This window comes from Macaca mulatta, chromosome 11, assembly GCF_049350105.2.
Source record: "Macaca mulatta isolate MMU2019108-1 chromosome 11, T2T-MMU8v2.0, whole genome shotgun sequence".
NCBI classification, from domain to species: Eukaryota; Metazoa; Chordata; class Mammalia; order Primates; family Cercopithecidae; genus Macaca; species Macaca mulatta.
The window spans coordinates 75,751,973-75,771,565 of record NC_133416.1 but is presented as its reverse complement, the minus strand read 5'-3'; the positions used below and the strand labels follow the sequence as shown (position 1 = coordinate 75,771,565).

The 19,593-nt window shown below is 38.1% G+C and overlaps 1 protein-coding gene across 18 annotated transcripts in view; it reads right to left on the bottom strand.

Moving 5' to 3' along the window:
- The window catches only part of RAP1B (RAP1B, member of RAS oncogene family), a 50,828-nt gene that overhangs the window by 11,367 nt on the left and 19,868 nt on the right, over positions 1 to 19,593 (bottom strand). For 4 of the 18 annotated variants that reach the window (XM_077953062.1, XM_077953059.1, XM_077953057.1 and 1 more), the window contains 3 exons: positions 12,780 to 12,810; positions 1,899 to 1,981; positions 205 to 273 (listed from right to left, as the gene is read on the bottom strand). In XM_077953062.1, the coding sequence (XP_077809188.1) occupies positions 205 to 273; positions 1,899 to 1,955 (126 nt within the window). In that variant the 5' untranslated portion in view covers positions 1,956 to 1,981; positions 12,780 to 12,810. Of the gene's footprint in view, positions 1 to 204; positions 274 to 1,898; positions 1,982 to 2,471; positions 2,546 to 5,636; positions 5,730 to 12,779; positions 12,811 to 15,803; positions 15,924 to 19,593 lie in introns of those variants that run through there. The other 14 variants (XM_077953060.1, XM_077953055.1, XM_077953056.1 and 11 more) reach the window with 8 other exon arrangements.

The following is a 19,593-nucleotide window of genomic DNA, read 5'->3' as shown; positions in this document are numbered from 1 at the left end:
TCTGTGAATATGTGAGAGTATGAGGGTTTATGATCCTCTTAAACTGGTAAATATGCAATGCCAGAAAGTAATTATAAACTTTTCCCACTAATTTTATAAATTAACTCTGCCTCCATCCTACTTTATACAAAACATTCAGTAATTATACAGCTAAAATATTTATATTAAAATCAAAAGCAAAAGGCCTTCCAAAGTAATATATACCTTTCTATAAGAATCTTCTATCGTAGGATCATATTTTTCTACAAAAATTCCTTGAACAAACTGTACAGTCTGAAAAAAAAATTAAGAAACCATTATACTTCTAAAGAAAAGAGTACATTCAATCTTTAAATTGTAAACTGATTTCACACAGGGAGTTACACCATCGGTGAAAAAAACCACAGCCAATACTACATTTGAATGTATATATTTGGTAAGAAAATTACCTCAGAAAGCTGTTTTCTATTTTTAAATAAATAATCACTATGCTCCTTATTGGGTAATTCTAAATTTAGAGATCATATATTTAAAAATTTTAAATGTCTCTTGTTTCAGTCTTTTATTCTTTTATTTTTTTTCTTTGAGACAGAGTCTTGCTCTGTCTTCCACGCTGGAGTGCAGTGACACAATCTTGGCTCACTGCAACCTCCGCCTCCTGGGTTCAGGCCATTCTCCCACATCAGCCTCCCAAGTAGCTGGGATTATAGGCATGCACCACCACATCTGGCTAATTTTTGTATTTTTAGTAGAGATGGGGTTTCACTATATTGGCCAGGCTGCTTTAGAACTCCTGACCTCAGGTGATCTGCCCGCCTCGGCCTCCGAAAGTGTTGGGATTATAGGTGTGAGCCACCGTGCCGGTGTTGTTTCAGTCTTAAGAGCTTAAATTTGAATTTTAAATTAGAAATTGACTAATTTTATGTTATGTATACACACATACATGCACAATCAACTGACCTCCCCATCACTTTGGATACAAATTGAAAAAGCAGTTCATTTCACATCATATATACTTCTCCGTTTGTTCCAAGCATGTCAATTCTCAGCTAGGTGGCCTTTCTAAGTGGCCAAGATGGTTTATCTTATGAGTGAGGCAGAAGGTCAATCTATTTGCTTGTGAGGCTTTGCTAAGCTCTGAACTATTCATCAAATTATTTTCCCTACGTTTTTCCCCTTTCCCAACCCTCATTACCGAGTTATTCTTGCTACACCATTCCTTGATGCAGAAAACATGGCCATTAAAATAATAATGTAAAACTGGACAGTCAAACGTAATATTTGAAGAAGACTTTTTATAAGCTTTGATATTTTCTAACATAAAATGTATAGGGTAAGACTATATGTAAGAAGAAAAAGCAAGCCAGGCATGGTGATTTATGCCTGTAATTCCAGCACTTTGGGAGGCAAAGGTGGATTACTTGAGGCCAGGAGTTTAAGACCAGCCTGAGCAATACAGCAAGACACCATCTCTACAAAAAACTTTATAAAAATTAGCCTGGCATGAAGGCACATGCCTGTAGTCCCAAGCATTCAGGAGGCTGAGATCACCTGACCCCTTAGCCTGGGCAACAGAGTGAGACCCTGTCTGAAAACAAATAAAAATAAAAAGACCAAAACTTATTCTACCTGCCTCTGAAATGCAAATGCAAAAAGACACATATTTGTATGCTCTCAATCTCTGTGCTTAGCTCAAATTGTATTCCAGCATAATTCGTGTCATTCTGGAGTCAATGTTCCAGAGAGAATATGATCCACCCAGATATAATTAAAAGTTGAGTAAAATTACAAGAAAAATATTACATTGCTTCTAAAGTCATTAAGGGATTTTATCTTAACAAAGACTTATCAAAACCTAAAACTCAACAGAAAAAGAACGTCTCGGAGTGAAAGGCTTAGGTAAAGTAAGAATGACTTACCAAAGCAGACTTTCCAACGCCTCCTGAGCCAAGAACGACTAGCTTATACTCACGCATGATGCAGGCTTGTCAAAACCTAGTACCTTATTAAAGAAAAAAAAAAAAAAAAAAAAGAATTCTAAGTAAAGTTTTGTATTCCTGTGCTTTTCACAGAAATAAAACATTCAGGAAAATAGATTTATTTAAAATGATTACTATACAACACAAATACGGAGCACCCTATGAGCAGACTTACTAAAAGATGCTCAGAGGTAGAAGAAAACTACAGAATCACTTGATATCAAGAGTTCAAGACCAGCCTGGCCACCATAGCAAAACCCTTTTTTTTTGGGGGGGGGGAGGGCGGCACTTCACCACGTTGGCCAGGATGGTCTCAATCTCTTGACCTCATGATCCACCCGCCTTGGCCTCCCAAAGTGCTGGGATTACAGGCATGAGCCACCATACCCAGCTGCAAAACCCTGTTTCTACAAAAAAAAAAAAAAAAAAAAAAGACAAAAATTAGCCGAGTGTGGTGGCACATGCCTGTAATCCCAACTGCTCGCAAAGCTGAGGCATGAAAATTGCTTGAACCTGGGAGGCGGAGGTTGCAGTGAGCTGAGATCACGCCACTGGGCTCCAGCCTGGGCAACACAGTGAGATTCTGTCTTAAAAAAAAAAAAAAGATTTAATGGGATACAAAATAAAAATTGATTTAAGGAAATTTTCAAAAGTATTCTGGCACAGCCCCAATAGCTAAAGTAAAGAGATGGCCTTTCTTTTTGTATATGGGTTCAGGTCTGAAATAGGAAACTTAAAATAGAAAATTGGTAATCTGAAAAAATCTACAATGGTTGAGATTTTCAGTCTTACAAACAAGCTAGAAAAAACTAAATAAAAGGGTCTTTGTTTTTGAAGAAATGAAAACCTACAGATGAAGCTACTTGTACAAACAGAGCCACAGGAGAAACTGATGTTGCACATTCACTAAGAAATGGAAGTACAATAACCCCAAATCTGTTCAATTTTGCTGCTCCAAGGGTAATATGAGCATCCAATTCTCCACCCTTCCTCCACTGGGGGTGGGAGTGGGACTGACTACATATAGTCACAGGAAACCTTTTGGGGGTGATGGAAGTGTTCTAAAAACTGGTTGTAGTGGGCCGGACTACACCTGTAATCCCAGCACTTTGGGAGGCCAAGGCGGGCAGATCACGAGGTCAGGAGTTTGCGACCAGCCTGGACAATATGGTAAAACCCCACTTCTACTAAAAACACAAAAAATTAGCAGGGCGTGGTGGTGGGCACCTGTAATCCCAGCTATTCCGGAGGCTGAGGCAGAAGAATCGCGTGAACCTGAGAGGCAGAGGTTGCAGTAAGCTGAGATCACACCACTGCACTCCAGCCCCAGCAAGAGTGGGAGACTCCATCTCAAAAAAAAAAAAAAAAAAAAAAAACCCACAAAACAAAACACGCCAAAAACCGGTTGTAGTGATGGCTGCGCAACTGCGCAACTATATATATTCACTAAAACCTCCAAACGTAACACAACTGACCGAAACAACATAAAAACAATTTAAAAATACTGAATATAAAAACTATACATTTATCAGAGGTGTTTTCTAAGAGACGTATGCCTTTATTTTCTTATCTCACAAAGGTGGCTGAGTTGGCTGTGGGAGTTATACTTCTTTAGTGAAATTAGGGACTCTTTTTTCCCAGCTGCTTCATTTATCCATGAATGAGCATTATTATTTGCTGCTAGAATGAGTCAGGTTAATCCATATTATTCTATCTGTCAGTAATTTGCTCCTTTTATTATTATTGATTAAAATATACCATCTGAATACATGACATTTTCTTTACCCATTCACACCAGCTGATGAAAATTTGGATTGTTTCCAGTTTGGGGATGTTATCAGGGTATTTTTGTTACCTTAAAGAGCAAAACAAAACAAAAAAGCCCCAACAGTACGATAGTCAAGATTTGAATCAATATTTTTTCAAATCTATGCTTTTCACTGTCTTTTAAACAGTGAAAACACTGTTTAAAAGACTTTTTTTAAGACTGAAATAACAAACAGATTTTTATTGTGAATGCCAACTCTGACTGACTGGCAACAGCCATTGTCCTGTTTTTAGGATAGTGTGGTTGCATCTAGTTTTGCAGAAAAGACAACTCTGCTCAATAAGCAACATAACTGGCTTGTAGTGCTGGTAGGGACTGGGAAAGAGTTGTAGCACCTGTATCTGTGTAGTGTATTTGTGATCTTTAGGCATAACCTTTCTGTTCAAGTGTTCTTTTCCTGAAGTCCTTAGTTCAGGTTAAGAATGAGCATTTTGAAATATGTCAATTCCCTAAAATTTCATGCACAATTAAAAATGGGAATAGTTACATCAGATTTTCAAAGAGATTTGTAACAACTACTATTTGAGACGTTGAGATTAATTGTTCTCTTTCACAGAACCCCATGGGGGAACAATTTTGACAGCATAGCATAGTGGCGAATGGTACCTAAGTTTCAAATCATGGTCTTCTATAATCTTGGGCAAATCATGAAACCTTTCAGAGCCTCACTTTCCTTCCAGGTAAAATTAAGATAGTAACAGTTACATGATAAGGTTGTGAGATGGATTAAAAAGAAGGTAAACTCCATAAGGATAGGGATTTTTGTCTGTTTTACTCACTGCCATATTCCCAGAACCTGAAACTGTGCCTGAAGTATGTGTTCCATAAATTAAAGAAAGAATAAGGAAACAAATGTAGTAATTCTTCAGTCACTGACACAACACCTTGCACATACTTGGGCAACAAAAGATAAATTTTAGGCTGGGCGCGGTGGCTCATGCCTGTAATCCCAGCACTTTGGGAGGCCCAGGCGGTTGGATCACTGGATGTCAGAAGTTCAAGACCAGCCTGGTCAACACGGTGAAGCCTCTAAAAATACAAAATTAGCCGGGTGTGGTGGCACGTGCCTGTAATCCCACTTACTCGGGAAACTGAGGCAAGAGAATACCTTGAACCTAGGAGGGGGAGGTTGCAGTGAGCCCAGAGCGCACTGCTGCACTCCAACCTGGGTGACAGAGCAAGACTCCGTCTCAAAAAAAAAAGTAACTTTTAAAATAATAGTAATGTCAATGGTTTGAGCTGCCACTCACTACGCTAAGAGAACTGCTATTCCTTCAGTTAAGAATCACTGCTCGACTTTTTTTTTTTTTTTTTTGAGACGGAGTCTCGCTCTGTCGCCCAGGCTGGAGTGCAGTGGCGCAATCTCAGCTCAATGCAACCTCCGCCTCCCAGGTTCACACCATTCTCCTGCTTCAGCCTCCTGAAGAGCTGGGACTACAGGCGCCCACCACCATGCACGGCTTATTTTCTGTATGTATTATTTTTAGTAGAGATGGGGTTTCACCGTGTTAGCCAGGTTGGTCTCCATATCCTGACCTCGTGATTTGCCCACCTCGGCCTCCTAAAGTGCTGGGATTACAGGCATGAGCCACCATGCCCCGCCCACTGCTTGACTCTTTAATCTATAGCTCAATAAAACATATAAGAACCCTCCATGTCAATATAAAAAAGCAAAAAGCTGTGCACACATCAGTATTGTGAATCATTTAAAAATGTTCAGAGATAATGACTGGGAAATAGCCCTCCTTTAAGTATTTAAAAAACACATTACTAAACAAAAATCCTGTAATATTGGCATTATCTCTGACAGCTAATATTAATCACAGAAGTCTTAATGAAATCTATTGTACCTCAAGTTATGCAGACTGCAATTTTGACAGCCTAGGAGGAATCTCATTATTGAAAAAATCTTGAGAGTATAATAGAAAATAAATTTCAATTCCCTGGAATAAAAAAAAAGAAAAAAAAATACACAACAAGGTGGTAGGATAGGGAATTTTCTTTTCCTTTTGCTTATTTTTTTCTGACAGTTCAATTGTTAACAAATAAAAAAATATACAACAAATGAAACAAAACCTGAAGTTAACAGAGAAATTGTGAAGTTGTTCCATAATTACCCCAATATTATATAATAAGAATGCTGATAATTACTGGTATTTTTAAGAAGCAGACTTTAGAAAATTCAAAAATACCAAGTTTAGCCACTCAACTCATAGAGTAACTATAAAACACTGATGCTGGAAGAGAAAAGTATTTCTTGGATTAATAAACTAATGGTGAGGGTACCTTTTTAAAGAAATAAGCAGGTAAGCATAAAAGAATCAATTAAAGTTTAATTCTGTTAAGCCTTAATTACTTCCCAGAAAACACTTCTCAAAAAGCGCTAAGAGATGCTTAACTACTGAAAATTACAACATTAAACATATTTTAAGTGCTTTATAGGAAAAGAAATACTCAATGTAAATGCTGACATTTTAAACACCTATCTTACATCAATGCAATATTTACCATTAATTAGCAAGCAAAGTTTATCTAGAATGAAAAGATAAATAAGGTAGCAAAGGACTTAAGTTAGTACTTTAACTGGTGTGCCACAAGCAAGTGATTATATTCTAAGAAGCTTGCTCATTTTTAACCACTTGTACATCAGGTAGTTAGAAGATAAGGATTAAGTCAAAAAGAGGATACAAAGTAATACCAGAATACTTGATATTACAAATTATTAAGAGTTCTGACTATCAGAAGGTATTACTGCCATGTACTACCATTTAAAGTGAAGAGATTTTGGAAGAAAAATAAAAACTATGATCAACAGAAAAATAAACTCAAAGAAATTTTAGAATGAACAACCTTCAAGAAGTCAAAGGCAACACAAATTAAATGAAACTGTGTTAGCAATGAGAGATATTGGCTAAATACTGTGCCTAAAATTATGGTGCTATTGGTCTACTGTGTAACATTCTAGTTTGAATTTCCAGCATAAGTGATAGGATTTTGTTCATTTATATGTGCTCTCTTTACGGTATTCCTTGTAAACAATAGCATTTGTAAAAACTGGATGCAGTTTGAAACTATCTGTACAGTTAAGAATTACTAGTTATCAATAATATGCCTATGTATGAATTAATCTGCAAATGTAGTACATTTGTATTAATCTTTAGTCTATGAATTAACCAATTATACCAACTACTGAGGGACTCCTGGATCTTCATTTTACTCAACCCGTTAAACAGAAAAGACTGTAGCATATATGCAAAATGAACTTAATGTTATCAACAGTGCAACTATACGATACTTCATCAGCAAAAAGGTGCAATTTCTATATCAAGTAGGCACATACACAATTATAAACTTTATGCATGATTCACACTGCCTCTCCAGCACAATCTAATATTACAGATGAAGAAAATCAATTAAATCTCTAAAGAAAGCTATCAAAATACTAAAAATTCCACTACTGTTCAAACTTAAAGTATTTTCTACACTGATTTAATTTGTTTTTATCTTTGATTCAGAGGAACTGTGGAATGCACTGATTTTTTCAAATGCATAAATGTTTCTGCTATTTATCTGAATATATTTTTGGGGTAGTTTTTAGTATTAGGTCATTTACATTTAAAGATTCCTAATCTGAGTTCCTCAAATAATCACCTAAAATTTCTGTGACTACAACTGACCTGACTGATGAAAGTAACTGACAGCTTTTACACTTGGCTATTTACTTCTTGCAAAATACCTACTACCTTACTCATTTGTTTAAAAGTAGTTTACTTATTATTACTTCTACAACTTTTTCCATTTCCTCTACAGGCTGGAGTTTTACTTGCATTGGTTCTTTTTTATCAATTCAAAAAGCTGTTTAATTCTAGTTTCAGAGCAAACCACAGCAAAGACATGGAAAGACAAGAAAATAAAACCTCCTTTGGCATTGTCCAGAGTCAGGTTTCAGTGGCTGCTTCGTAACTATTTGAAATGAAAGTAGAAGAAGGGGGTGGTGGCTCATGCCTATAATGCCAGCACTCTGGGACACAGAGACAAGTAGACTGCTTTAATGCAGGAGGAGTTCAAGACCAGCCTGGGCAACATGGCAAAACCTAGTCTTTACAAAAAATACAAAAATTAGCCAAGTGTAGTGGCACACACCTGTAGTCCCAGCTACTTGGGAGGCTGAGGTGGGAGCATCACTTGAGCCCAGGAGGTCGAGGCTTCAGTGAGCCATGTTTGTGCCACTGCACTCCAGCCTGGGTGACAAGTGAGACCCTGTCTCCAAAAAAAAAAAAAAAAAAAAAAAAAACATATTCTACATTAAGTTCAGTAAATTTATCTAAGATAATATTTCATTAATCAGAAATTATTAACTAGTATTTTCACAAAACAATAATGAATGCAATAATAATTCTGAGTTCACAGAAAATCCTGAAGACATGACTCAAAGAAAATAAAAACTGGTATTACCGGGTAGTTTTTGTCTAAATGTGTTCACTATATTAAACATCACAATGCAAATAACTGATTTAATTATCCAACATTCTGGATTGCCTGTAACATTCTTCCTAAGATTCAACTGTAGATATTACTGTTCCAAATTATGAACAAGGGTTATTCTAAAAAATCACTGAGGAAACTAAAAAGCATAACAAAATGATAAATTTATGTATTAAAAAGAAAATTCTTGTTTACTTGGTGCTGAGATTTATTGAGGACATACTCCATCATCCCAAGAACTGTGCTGGTCAGAAAAGAAAATCTAAGAAGTGACACCTTCCATTAACACTACTGTAATACAGCATTTAATATTCGACACCCATAAATAATATACTGAGTGTCTAATATGTGTTAGGCACTATTCTAGGCAGTGGGAATATAAAGCAGTGAACAAAATACCCTGTCCTCAGAATTTATAATCCAGAGTGAAGGGTATAGAGGGGAAACAAAGCCAATATAAAGTGTCAGGTGTGATAAGCAGTATGGAGGAAAAAAAACCAAAGGAGATAAAAATGGATGGTTTTATACAGGGTGGTTATGAAGGACTTCTATTAAGGTGAATCTATATTGCTCAGTACACAGAGTCCTGTCAATGGATTGGTATTAAATTTTGTTTTTAACAAAAGACTACCATTAAGCTTTGTCCTGTTGAGCATTTAAAAAAATCATCTTTGGGCTGGGCACGGTGGCTCATGCCTGTAATCCCAGCACTCTGGGAGGCCGAGGCAGGCAGATCACGAGGTCAGTCAGGATGGTCTCTGACTAACATGGTGAAACCCCGTCTCTACTAAAAATAAAAAAATTAGCCAGGTGTGGTGGCGGGCGCCTGTAATACCAGCTACTCAGGAGCCTGAGGCAGGAGAATTGCTTGAATCCAGGAGGCAGAAGTTGCAGTGAGCCGAGACTGCGCCACTGCACTCCAGCCTGGCAACAGAGCAAGACTCAGTATCCAAAAAAAAAAAAAAAATCTTTGGTGGGGTGACATGCTAATTAGTTAAATTTGGATTTGGGAGTCAGAGATTTATCCAGCCCCTTCCTCTGCAAAAAGGGGCATAAATGGGATTTCTGGAGAAGTCTAAATGTAGTTGGTCTTATGAGGTGCTGTTTTTCAATATGTACAAAATGCCCTTTGGTGATTTCCCATGCCAGCTCTTTACAGGAGGGCATTTATCTCTTTTCCTCAACTGTGTAGCAAGAACAAGACAGAATCAGGACAGCACATTTCAAGATGCAGTTCTTAGGAGGTGTCAAGGAAATGTCTCTGAAGCATTCTTGCACTAACTCAGCCCACAGTGATCATTCTCCTTCATGACAAGTTATACCAAATACTTTAGGACTTGATTATGTATTACCTTGTACTATTTTCTAAGGAGACAACAAGCTGTAGAAAGTAACATTAACTTTGAATTTAAGCAGCTCTATTTAAAAAGTTTTTATCTTGAGATAAATCACTTAATTCTCGGTTTCCAGATTCCTTGTCTACAAAAAGACGGAATGAGGGAAGGGAGAAATATTGAACACTCAGATGCCTTACATCAGTCAGCTAGCCATGTAAATGCCTGAAGCAGTAAGGTCTTATTAGGTAATAACGTGAACTGTGGTCAAATAGAGAGTGAATGCTTTATAGGTAAAGTCATTTGAATTCTAAAACTTATGAATATTGTATAAACCAACAAAATCAATTTGAGAGATAAGAGATCTGAACCCTGGTCTGGCAGTTTTTGACTTCTAGACTAGATCCCTAAAGTCCCTTTCAATTATAAAATGTTTTGTTACAATAATGTTACATGCACCAGACTTTGAAGAATTAAACATAAATGGAATTTTAAAAGCATCTTAGGTTGGGCATGGTGACTCATGTCTGTAATTCCAGCACTTTGCGGGGCCGAGGTGGGCAGATCACTTTAAGTCAGGAGTTCGACACTAGCTGGCCAACATGGTGAAACCCCGTCTATACTAAAAAATACAAAAATTTGCTGGGCATGATGGTGCATGCCTGTAATCCCAGGTGCTCAGGAGGCTGAGGCAGGAGAATCATTTGAATCTGGAAGGCCGAGGCTGCAGTGAGCCAAGATCGCGCCACTACACTCCAGCCTAGGTGGACAGAGGAGACTCCATCTCAAAAAATAAAAATAAAAAAAAGTCGAGCAGTGATTCTTAACTGAAGGAATAGCAATTCTCTTTAGTGTACTGAGTGGCAGCTCAAACCACTGACATTACTATTATTATGTTTCAAAAAAAAAGTTATATTCCTTAATTACTATAAAAAATATAAATTGCATTAGTAAGAAAATGTAATGATAATCTAAATATTCCTTCTCTAACTTCATAATGGTGGTTTGATATTATAGATATATTAGAGTCATTATCTTTCAAAAACAATACACATTTTAAAAAGGAGTGAAAATAAACATAAGACAACATCCTTACTCCTAAGGTATGCACGACTGGGAAAATCCATTAAGATTAGTGGGCATTCAACCAGGACAAGATGCAACCACATTTTCTTTTACCTTCTCGCAAGCTAGTCCAAGATGCTTTATGCAATAAAAGTAATATAACTAAAAATTAGGGCACAGACATGACATCTCTCTCAGGAAGCACACTTCTCTTCAAATAATACCACAAATAAAGAGACTGACTGCATAAGGGATTATACAAATTGGTTACAGAGATTAAGACTGGGAAGTAAAATATAAAAAGTAAAAACAAGTGACTACCAAGGAAAAAATCTATATACCAAATATACAAAAAATGTGGACTAGTGAGACAAGTGTCACCAGAATGTACTATAAAACATTAAAGCCAACAACAGATTACTTTTAAAGACTGCTTTAATCCTATCCAGGATAAAACACAGCAGACCAATGGAATTTTAAAAACTTTAAATTTATATTAATCCAATTAACAAAATTTGCATCCAAGGTTACCTTAAAAACTTTGAATCCAAAATCTTGAAAAGCAAACAAATTAACTCATAAAAAAAATGGACCCATATTTAAGTAACATAAAGCAATTCTACATTTTAAGAAGATGAAACTAAATAACTGACTTTTTAAGAGACTTCCTTAACTGAGTGAGGCTAGTTCACAATTGGTAAATAAAGAAATCGTGGGGCTGGTTTGAGGCCCAAACTCAGTTTTTCCTTATACACTTAAAAGTAAATACTGTATCATCTTTGGAGCTCAGTGTGGTAAAATATGAAATCTGGAAATAAGGAGACCAAAACTAGCTATGTAATTTACTGGGGGTGGTCATTTATTTCTAGGCTGGCATCTTTTATTTATTTATTTATTTATTTTGAGATGGAGTTTTACTCGTCACCCAGGCTGGAGTGCAGTCACTGGTGTGATCTCAGCTCACTGCAACCTCAGTCTCCCTGGTTCAACTGATTCTCTTCTCTCAGCCTCCAGAGCAGGATTACAGGGCCGTGCCACCACACCTGGCTAATTTTATATTTTTAGTAGAGGTGGGGTTTCACCATGTTGGCCAGGCTGATCTTGAACTCCTGACCTCAGGTGATCCACCCGCCTCAGCCTCCCAAAGTGCTGGGATTACTGGTGTAAGCCACTGCACCTGGCCTCTAGGCTGGTGTCTTAATCTGTGAAATACGGACAACAATAATACTGACTGTACAGAGTTGAGGGACAGATTAAATAAGAATGTACACTGTTGATAAAAGCATTAAATGTTAGTTATTACCATCATCAAGCAGCTGCAGGGTAGTCCTTATGTTGGTGTCCACTATTCGGTCTATAAATGTTTGCTGAATAAAGATTAATAATTCTTTTCCAGCAAATGACAGAAGTATAGACTTTTAGAAGATGAGTAGTAAGTTATCTTTTTACAGGTAAATTGCCATTTAAGTTCATATCAATTATTGACAGATGCCATGAATCCCAACTGAAGATGAAATACACAAATCTTGGCATTAAAAAAAGTAGGGACAGGCCGGGTGTGGTGGCTCACGCCTGGAATCTCAGCGCTTTGGGAGGCCAAGGTGGGTGGATCACCTGAGGTCAGGAGTTCCAGACGAGCCTGGCCAACATGGTGAAATGCCATCTCTACTAAAAATACAAAAATTAGCTGGGCATGATGGTGCACACCTGTAACCCAGCTATTCAGGAGGCTGAGGCAGAAGAACTGCTTGAATAGAGACTCCCGTCTCAAAAAAAAAAAAAAAAAAAAAAAGTAGGGATAGGCATGGTGGCTCACGCCTGTACAACCCCAGCCAGCATTTTGGGAGGCTGAGGTGGGAAGACTGCTCGAGACTAGTCTGGACAACACAGCAAAACCACACTTCCACAAAAAATTTATAAAGTAGCTGGGTGTGGTAGTACATGTCTAGAGTCCCAGCTGCTCAAAAGAATGAGGTGGGAGGATCACTTAAGCCCACCAATTGGAGGTTACAGTGAATTATGATTGCATTACTGCACTCTAGCATGGGTGACAAGACCTTGTTCCTAAAACAAACAAACAAACAACAAAAAAATAGTTCTTATACTTGCCTTCGAGGAATTACAGTCCAGTAGAAATGCCCTGCAGCAGAAACGCTAGTGTTAAAACCAACTTCTGGGTTCCAGAGACAACTGCTCTTAACTTTATAACCTGATTTATTTAAATCTCATTGATAAATGAAAAAGTAGCTTATAAGAATCAAATCCTTGAAAAGCAATAAGCAACATTTAAAAAGTGTGATTTCTTTCCCTTAAAATACGCCAAAAAATAGCTGAGTGCAGTGGCTCATGCCTGTAATCCCAGGACTGTGGAAGGCCGAGGCGGGCGGATCACCTGAGGTCAGGAGTTTGAGACCAGCCTGGCCAACATGGTGAAGCCCCAACTCTACTAAAAATATAAAACAAACAAAAAATTACCCAGGCGAGGTGGCGGGCGCTTGTAGTACCAGCTACTCAGGAGGCTGAGGCAGGAGAATCACTTGAACCCAGGAGGCAGAATTTGCAGTAAGTAGAGATTGCGCCACTGCACTCAAGCCTGAGTGACAGAGCGAGACTTGGTATTAAAAAAAAAAAAAATCTCAGGCCGGGCGCGGTGGCTCAAGCCTGTAATCCCAGCACTTTGGGAGGCCGAGACGGGTGGATCACGAGGTCAGGAGATCGAGACCATCCTGGCTAACACGGTGAAACCCAGTCTCTACTAAAAAATACAAAAAACTAGCTGGGCAAGGTGGCGGGCGCCTGCAGTCCCAGCTACTCGGGAGGCTGAGGCAGGAGAATGGCGTAAACCTGGGAGGCGGAGCTTGCAGTGAGCTGAGATCTGGCCACTGCACTCTAGCCTGGGCGACAGAGCAAGACTCCGTCTCAAAAAAAAAAAAATCTCTGCATGGGTATAACTAAAATGGAAATTTTGCAAAACACTGGTGACAAGCAGTTCTCCAATCTCAAGCTGTTTAGCTACTGCACTCACCCCTCCAACCCCAGTTTGAAATTTTGTGATCCTAAATTATAAAGAAAGCCTAATTAGGCCAGGCACACTGGCTCATGCCTGTAATCCCAGCACTTTGGGAGGCCGAGGTGGGTGGATTGCTTGAGGTCAGGAATTCGAGACCAGCCTGGCCAATATGGTGAAACCCCGTCTCTACTAAAATACAAAAATCAGCCAGGTGAGGTGGTAAGCGCCTGTAATCCCAGCTATTAGGGAGGCTGAGGCAGGTGAACTGCTTGTACTCAGGAGGTGGAGGTTGCAGTGAGCCGAGATCGTACCACTGCACTCCAGCCTGGATAACAGAGTAACAGAGTGAGACTTTGTCTTTAAAAAAAAAAAAAAAAAAAAAAAAAAAAAAAAAAAAGGCCTTAAATACTGGTTCCTGAAGTCAGGTAACATTACTTCTCTCACTGCACTTTCTGGAAGAGAAGATACTTGATTTCTCCTTTCCACCTCCAACTCCAAAAGTAATATTTTAATAGCTAAAGAGGATAACTGTGTTTTCTCATTTCCAAATAAAATCAACTAATTCAACTGTCAGATGGACCTGTTATGAATCTGTTGAACACAATGACAGACTTTAAAAATTCTTTTTGAAGGAAAAAATAAGGGGCCCAAACACTACCTCTCCTACCCTCTTTTAAAAATAAAACTTCTGCGGCAGAGCGAGACTCTGTCTCAAAAAAAAAAAATAAAAAATAAAACTTCTAACAAGGAACTATAAAATAAATAGAAAGCTGCTAAAATGAAGACTGCTTATCATATTTACTTTGAGTTGTCTGCCTCTCTCATAATGAGGACACATGGAAAATGTTTCCAATCTTACTCATTCTGCCAAGAAAGATCTCCTGTGAACAAGAGTTCTAAATCTAGAAAGTGCAAAATTTGTAGATTATCAGACTGTGTATAGCATTTTCTCTATTCTGACCATATTTATAATACCTCAAGTAGGAAAAAATTCCCTTGCCCTTTCCATGGATTAACACTGCTAGTAAATCAAGTTTTTTCCATTAATTACACCAACCTTCTCACTGAAATATTCAACAACATATAATCTGACATGCAACGTAAGGTTAACTTTTACAGTTTTTTTTTTTTTTTTTTGAGACAGAGTCTTGCTCAGTTGCCTACGCTGGAGTGCGGTGGCCACCACAATCTCGGTTCACTGCAAGCTCCGCCGCCTCCCAGGTTCACGCCATTCTCCTGCCTCAGCCTCCCAAGTAGCTGGGCCTATAGGTACCCACCACTACGCCCAGCTAATTTTTTTTTGTATTTTTAGTAGAGACGGGGTTTCAATGTGTTAGCCAGGATGGTCTCAATCTCCTGACCTCGTGATCCGCCCGTCTCGGCCTCCCAAAGTGCTGGGATTACAGGCGTGAGCCACTGCGCCCGGCCTTACAGTTTTATTTCTATAGTTACCTTTTCAGTTCAGTATTTGGTCATGTATGGTAGAATATAAACAATTTATCAATAATCTGACAAATGCAGAAGAATCAGTTTAATAGATTTCTCACCTGAGTCAATAGATAAGCAAAATAGTTAAGTGATTTTTTAAAAAAAGGAGAGACCAATTTCAAAAACAGGTAAAAAAAATAATAATGATGTAGGCTCAAGATCACCTTATTAGTTTCTATCAGATCTTTCCAAATAGGCATATTTGTGCAGAACTCCTCCCTGCTCCCAATTCTCTAGATGTGACTAAAAAAAAGTCATTCTTTTCCTGTCATCTGAACTAGCAGTAAAATCTATAGGGATGCATACTGACTCAGTATAGCCTTTACATCCCATTGTCTGGGTTGGAATCAGTTCTACTAAATATTAGTTGAGTGGCTTTGGTTATATTATTTTAAACTCTGTCTCATTTCCTCATTTGAAAATGGAAATACGAGTATCTACTTCTTACAGTTTTTAAAGATTCAAATGAAATAACTTACCCTATGCAAAATGTGTAGCACAATGAGTAACACATAGGAAGTAGTCAGTAAATGTTAATTTGCTATTTTTAAAAATTACATCTATCTAGGTGTTTACAGTGCTTAAGACACCTAAAGGACTTCAATAGCATACTATTTTAATAGGTAACTGTATACCTGGGAGTTGTCATGGATTCTTCTCTCCATTATCAAGTCTGATTCATTCCACCTTGGTATTTCTGGAATCAATTCCATTCTCTCTACTCCACTACCTTATAGTGGGCCTTATTATTTCTTACACAGGAAAAGGAGGATACAAGAGGCAATGAGAAAATATTAATTTGCTTTACACCTCAATTTCAATGACCAGATTAGAGATGTTTAGGTTTTTTTGTTTTTTTGAGACAGAGTCTTACTCTGTTGCCCAGGCTGGAGAGCAGTGGCATGATCTCAGCTCACTGCAACCTCCACCTCCCAAGTTCAAGTGATTCTCCGGCCTTAGCCTCCTCAGTAGATGGGACTATGGGCACACGCCACCATGCCTGGCTAATTTTCATATTTTTTAGTAGAGACAAAGTGTCGCCATATTGGCCAGGTTGGTCTCGAACTCCTGACCTCGTGATCCGCCTGCCTCGGCCTCCCAAAGTGCTGGGATTACAGGTGTGAGCCATCGCGCCAGGCTGAGATATTAGTTTTAACTGTAACAAAGAGGTTGTGTGGCCCAGAAATCAGAGGAAAAACAAATGTGACAACTACATATTAAAGCCCAGAAGACACTCCGTTTTATAAATTAAAATGTTCAGTGTTTGCACTGTGTTAGCACAATCAAGCAGGGTCTACAGAATAAAGTGCTTGCTGTGGATGCACAGAAGAGAACAATTGTCTACCTATAAAGAACTATCAGGCAAGAATTCCTAAGTGGATATTTAAACCAGACCAGTGGATATATAAATCGTTAGGGAATAGGGGAGTTCACTTGGAAAGTGAGGGCACTCTGGGGAACGGGATGAGTATGATTGAAGTCATCAAGTCATGAGTGGTGGGAGGTCTGGTGGAGATATGGGGGAATTTATTCTGTGATAATAAATCTCAACTTAGTTTTAAGGTTTTAGATGTAAGATGTCACCCCAATGAACTTTGATGATGTTTTTCCCAGCTTATGAGAAATAGAAATATGAATAGAAAAAAATACTGCACAAAACTGAAAAACCTTCTAACTTAGTGAGCTTCTCACAATAAAACACACAGTGAGTAGCTTGTATTGTACAATAAACCATAACATATAAAAATCACTTGCCAGGTGGGCATGACAGATCACATCTACAGGCCCAGTTACTTGAGTCTTGCTTGAGTGGGACGATTGCTTGGGGCCAGGAGTTCCAAACCAGCCTAGACAACATAGTGAGACATCATCTCTAAAAAAATCATTAGCCCACACAGTGCCTATCATCTCTGGACTTGCTCCCATTTTCTCTTTATCTGAAGCCTTTGGTAAAAAGGGGAGTTAAGTATCTTACATCCTATTTTTAATTTCTCTAGCAATAGATACCACTGTTGTGGTCAAACCACTGCCACCATTTACTCCACATTCTTTTAGGTTCTACTCTAAAAAAAACTGTGTCTACTAAACAAACCAAAACTACCAAAGAGTCCCTCTATGAAAAGGACATCATTCTTTTTCAACTTTAGTCAAAATTTTCCCACATTTTGGTCTTTTTTATCATCTGAATCTGATCTTTACATTTCTACATATGAATATAATCTTCCAAACATTTGCTTAAAAGGCACAAGTAAATTTTCTGTTAATTAAAAAAAAAAATTTTTGTTTGGCTGGGCATAGCGGCTCAGGCCTGTAATCCTAACACACTGGGAGACTGAGGCAGGAAGATCACTTGAGGCCAGGAATTCGAGACCAGCCTGGCCAACATGGCAAAACCCTATCTCTAATAAAAATACAAAAATTAGTCGGGCATGGTCTCACACACTTGCAGTCCCACCTCCTCTGGAGACTAAGGCCCAAGAATTGAACCTGGGAGGCGGAGGTTGCAGTGAGTCAAGACTGCAGCTGCAATCCAGCCTGGGTGACAGCCAAACTGTCTGAAAAAACAAGACAAAATCCAAAACCCAAAAAACTCACAAGTTTCTTTCATGTTCATTTTATGTGTTTATTTTTTAAAAAGAAAAAAAAAAAAAAACCTGCAGTAAAGCACTGATATGCAAAAAAGATGGCTACATCATAAAGCGCAATCAGGGTGACCAACAGTCCAGGTTTAAGCACTGAAAGTCTCATGTCTGAGGAAATTCTCCATCCTGGGCAAACCAGAATGGTTGGCCATTTTAGGTGGAATACATTCTGACAGGAATTTGCTTCTTATTTCATATTCTTAAAGACGGATGAAACATACCTGCTCTCAAAAAGCTTACAATTTTGTAGGAAAAAATGGAGACATAAAAATATGAAAAATATCATGAGATGTACAAAATACTATGGGAGTTCAGAAGGAGAGATTAGGAGATTTATGAAGAAGGTGGCGAAAAAAAAAAAGTTACAATATTTCAATAGGAAAGAACATACCAGGGATAAGAAAAGTGAGAGCAAAGGCACAAAAGACAGCATCACATGGGAACATTAATTAGACTATAGTGGAAAAAGCAGTCTGACTGGCTCACAGGGCACAAAAGGAATAGGAAAATAAAAATAGCAGGAGTCTTCAGTTAAGATTAAGGAGATCTCTGAGTATCAGTGAAGAGCTCTGACTCATTTAATAAGCAACAACAGACATTTTGAAGATAAACATGAATACTGAGAAAACTAAAGATACTTTTAAATTAACGAAAGAAGTTCTAACAGTAGAAAGCTGAACAATATATCTAGGCATGGTAAGCATTTCATTAAAATATGAGTAATATGTGATATATTTTTAAAATGTATAAGGTTGATTTGCAACAAAAACCTATATTAAAATGGTGAAAAACAAAAAATGAGGTCAGAAATAGCATACCAAATGAAGAAACTGCAAGAAACTGACATAAGGGATAGTTAAGAAACTGGTAATTCCAGCTTTATTCAATATTATATGGACATTAAGTATCTGCTATGTGCAGCCAGTGTAGATATCATACGTAAACATTTTTGGTTCCCTATTTTTTATAACAGGATATTAATTTTGATACCACGGCATCTAATATCTAAGACACATTGAAGTTACACTTAGTTATACCACTATCACAGAACTTGTAGAACAAGTGCTAACTTATAGCACTTGCGGTATTTGCCTACGAACTCACATGTATTAACAAACAAAGCAGATGCATGGGGCAGGCCCCATTTTTCCCTCAAAAAAGTACTCTGAATCTGCCAAAGTGCATGAAAAAAAACATATTCAGGCTGGATGCAGTGGTTGATACCTGTAATACTTGGGCAACAAGGCGAAACCCCACTCCTACAAAAAATACACAAAATTAGGTAGGCGTGGTGGCATATGCCTATAGTTCCAGCTACCCGGGAGGATGGGAGGTCAAAGGATCACCTGAGCCTGGGGAGGCTGAGGTTGCAGTGAGCTGTGATAGCGCCACTTCACTCCAGCCTGGGTAACAGAGACCCTCTCTCAAAACAAATAAACAAACAAAAAAACACCCCAAAACCAAAAAAAGCAAAAAGCCCCAAAACCATACTCAGTCAAGGGTTAAATACCTCATGACCTGGGGCCTACATGTAATGATTATTGCTATATAATCAAAACTTAACACAGTGCCCAGAATATGGAAGACATCTAATTATTTGTTGAATTAATCAAAACCAGTTTCTTGCCCTAGGAGAGGTTGGCAAACTAGAACTCCCAGGCCAAATCCCATTTGCTCCCTGTTTTTTTTTTTTTTGGTAAATAAAATTTTATTGGAACACAGTCACACTCATAAAGTTGTAATGGAACATAGTTCATTTGTTGTGTCTTGTCCATGGTTGGCT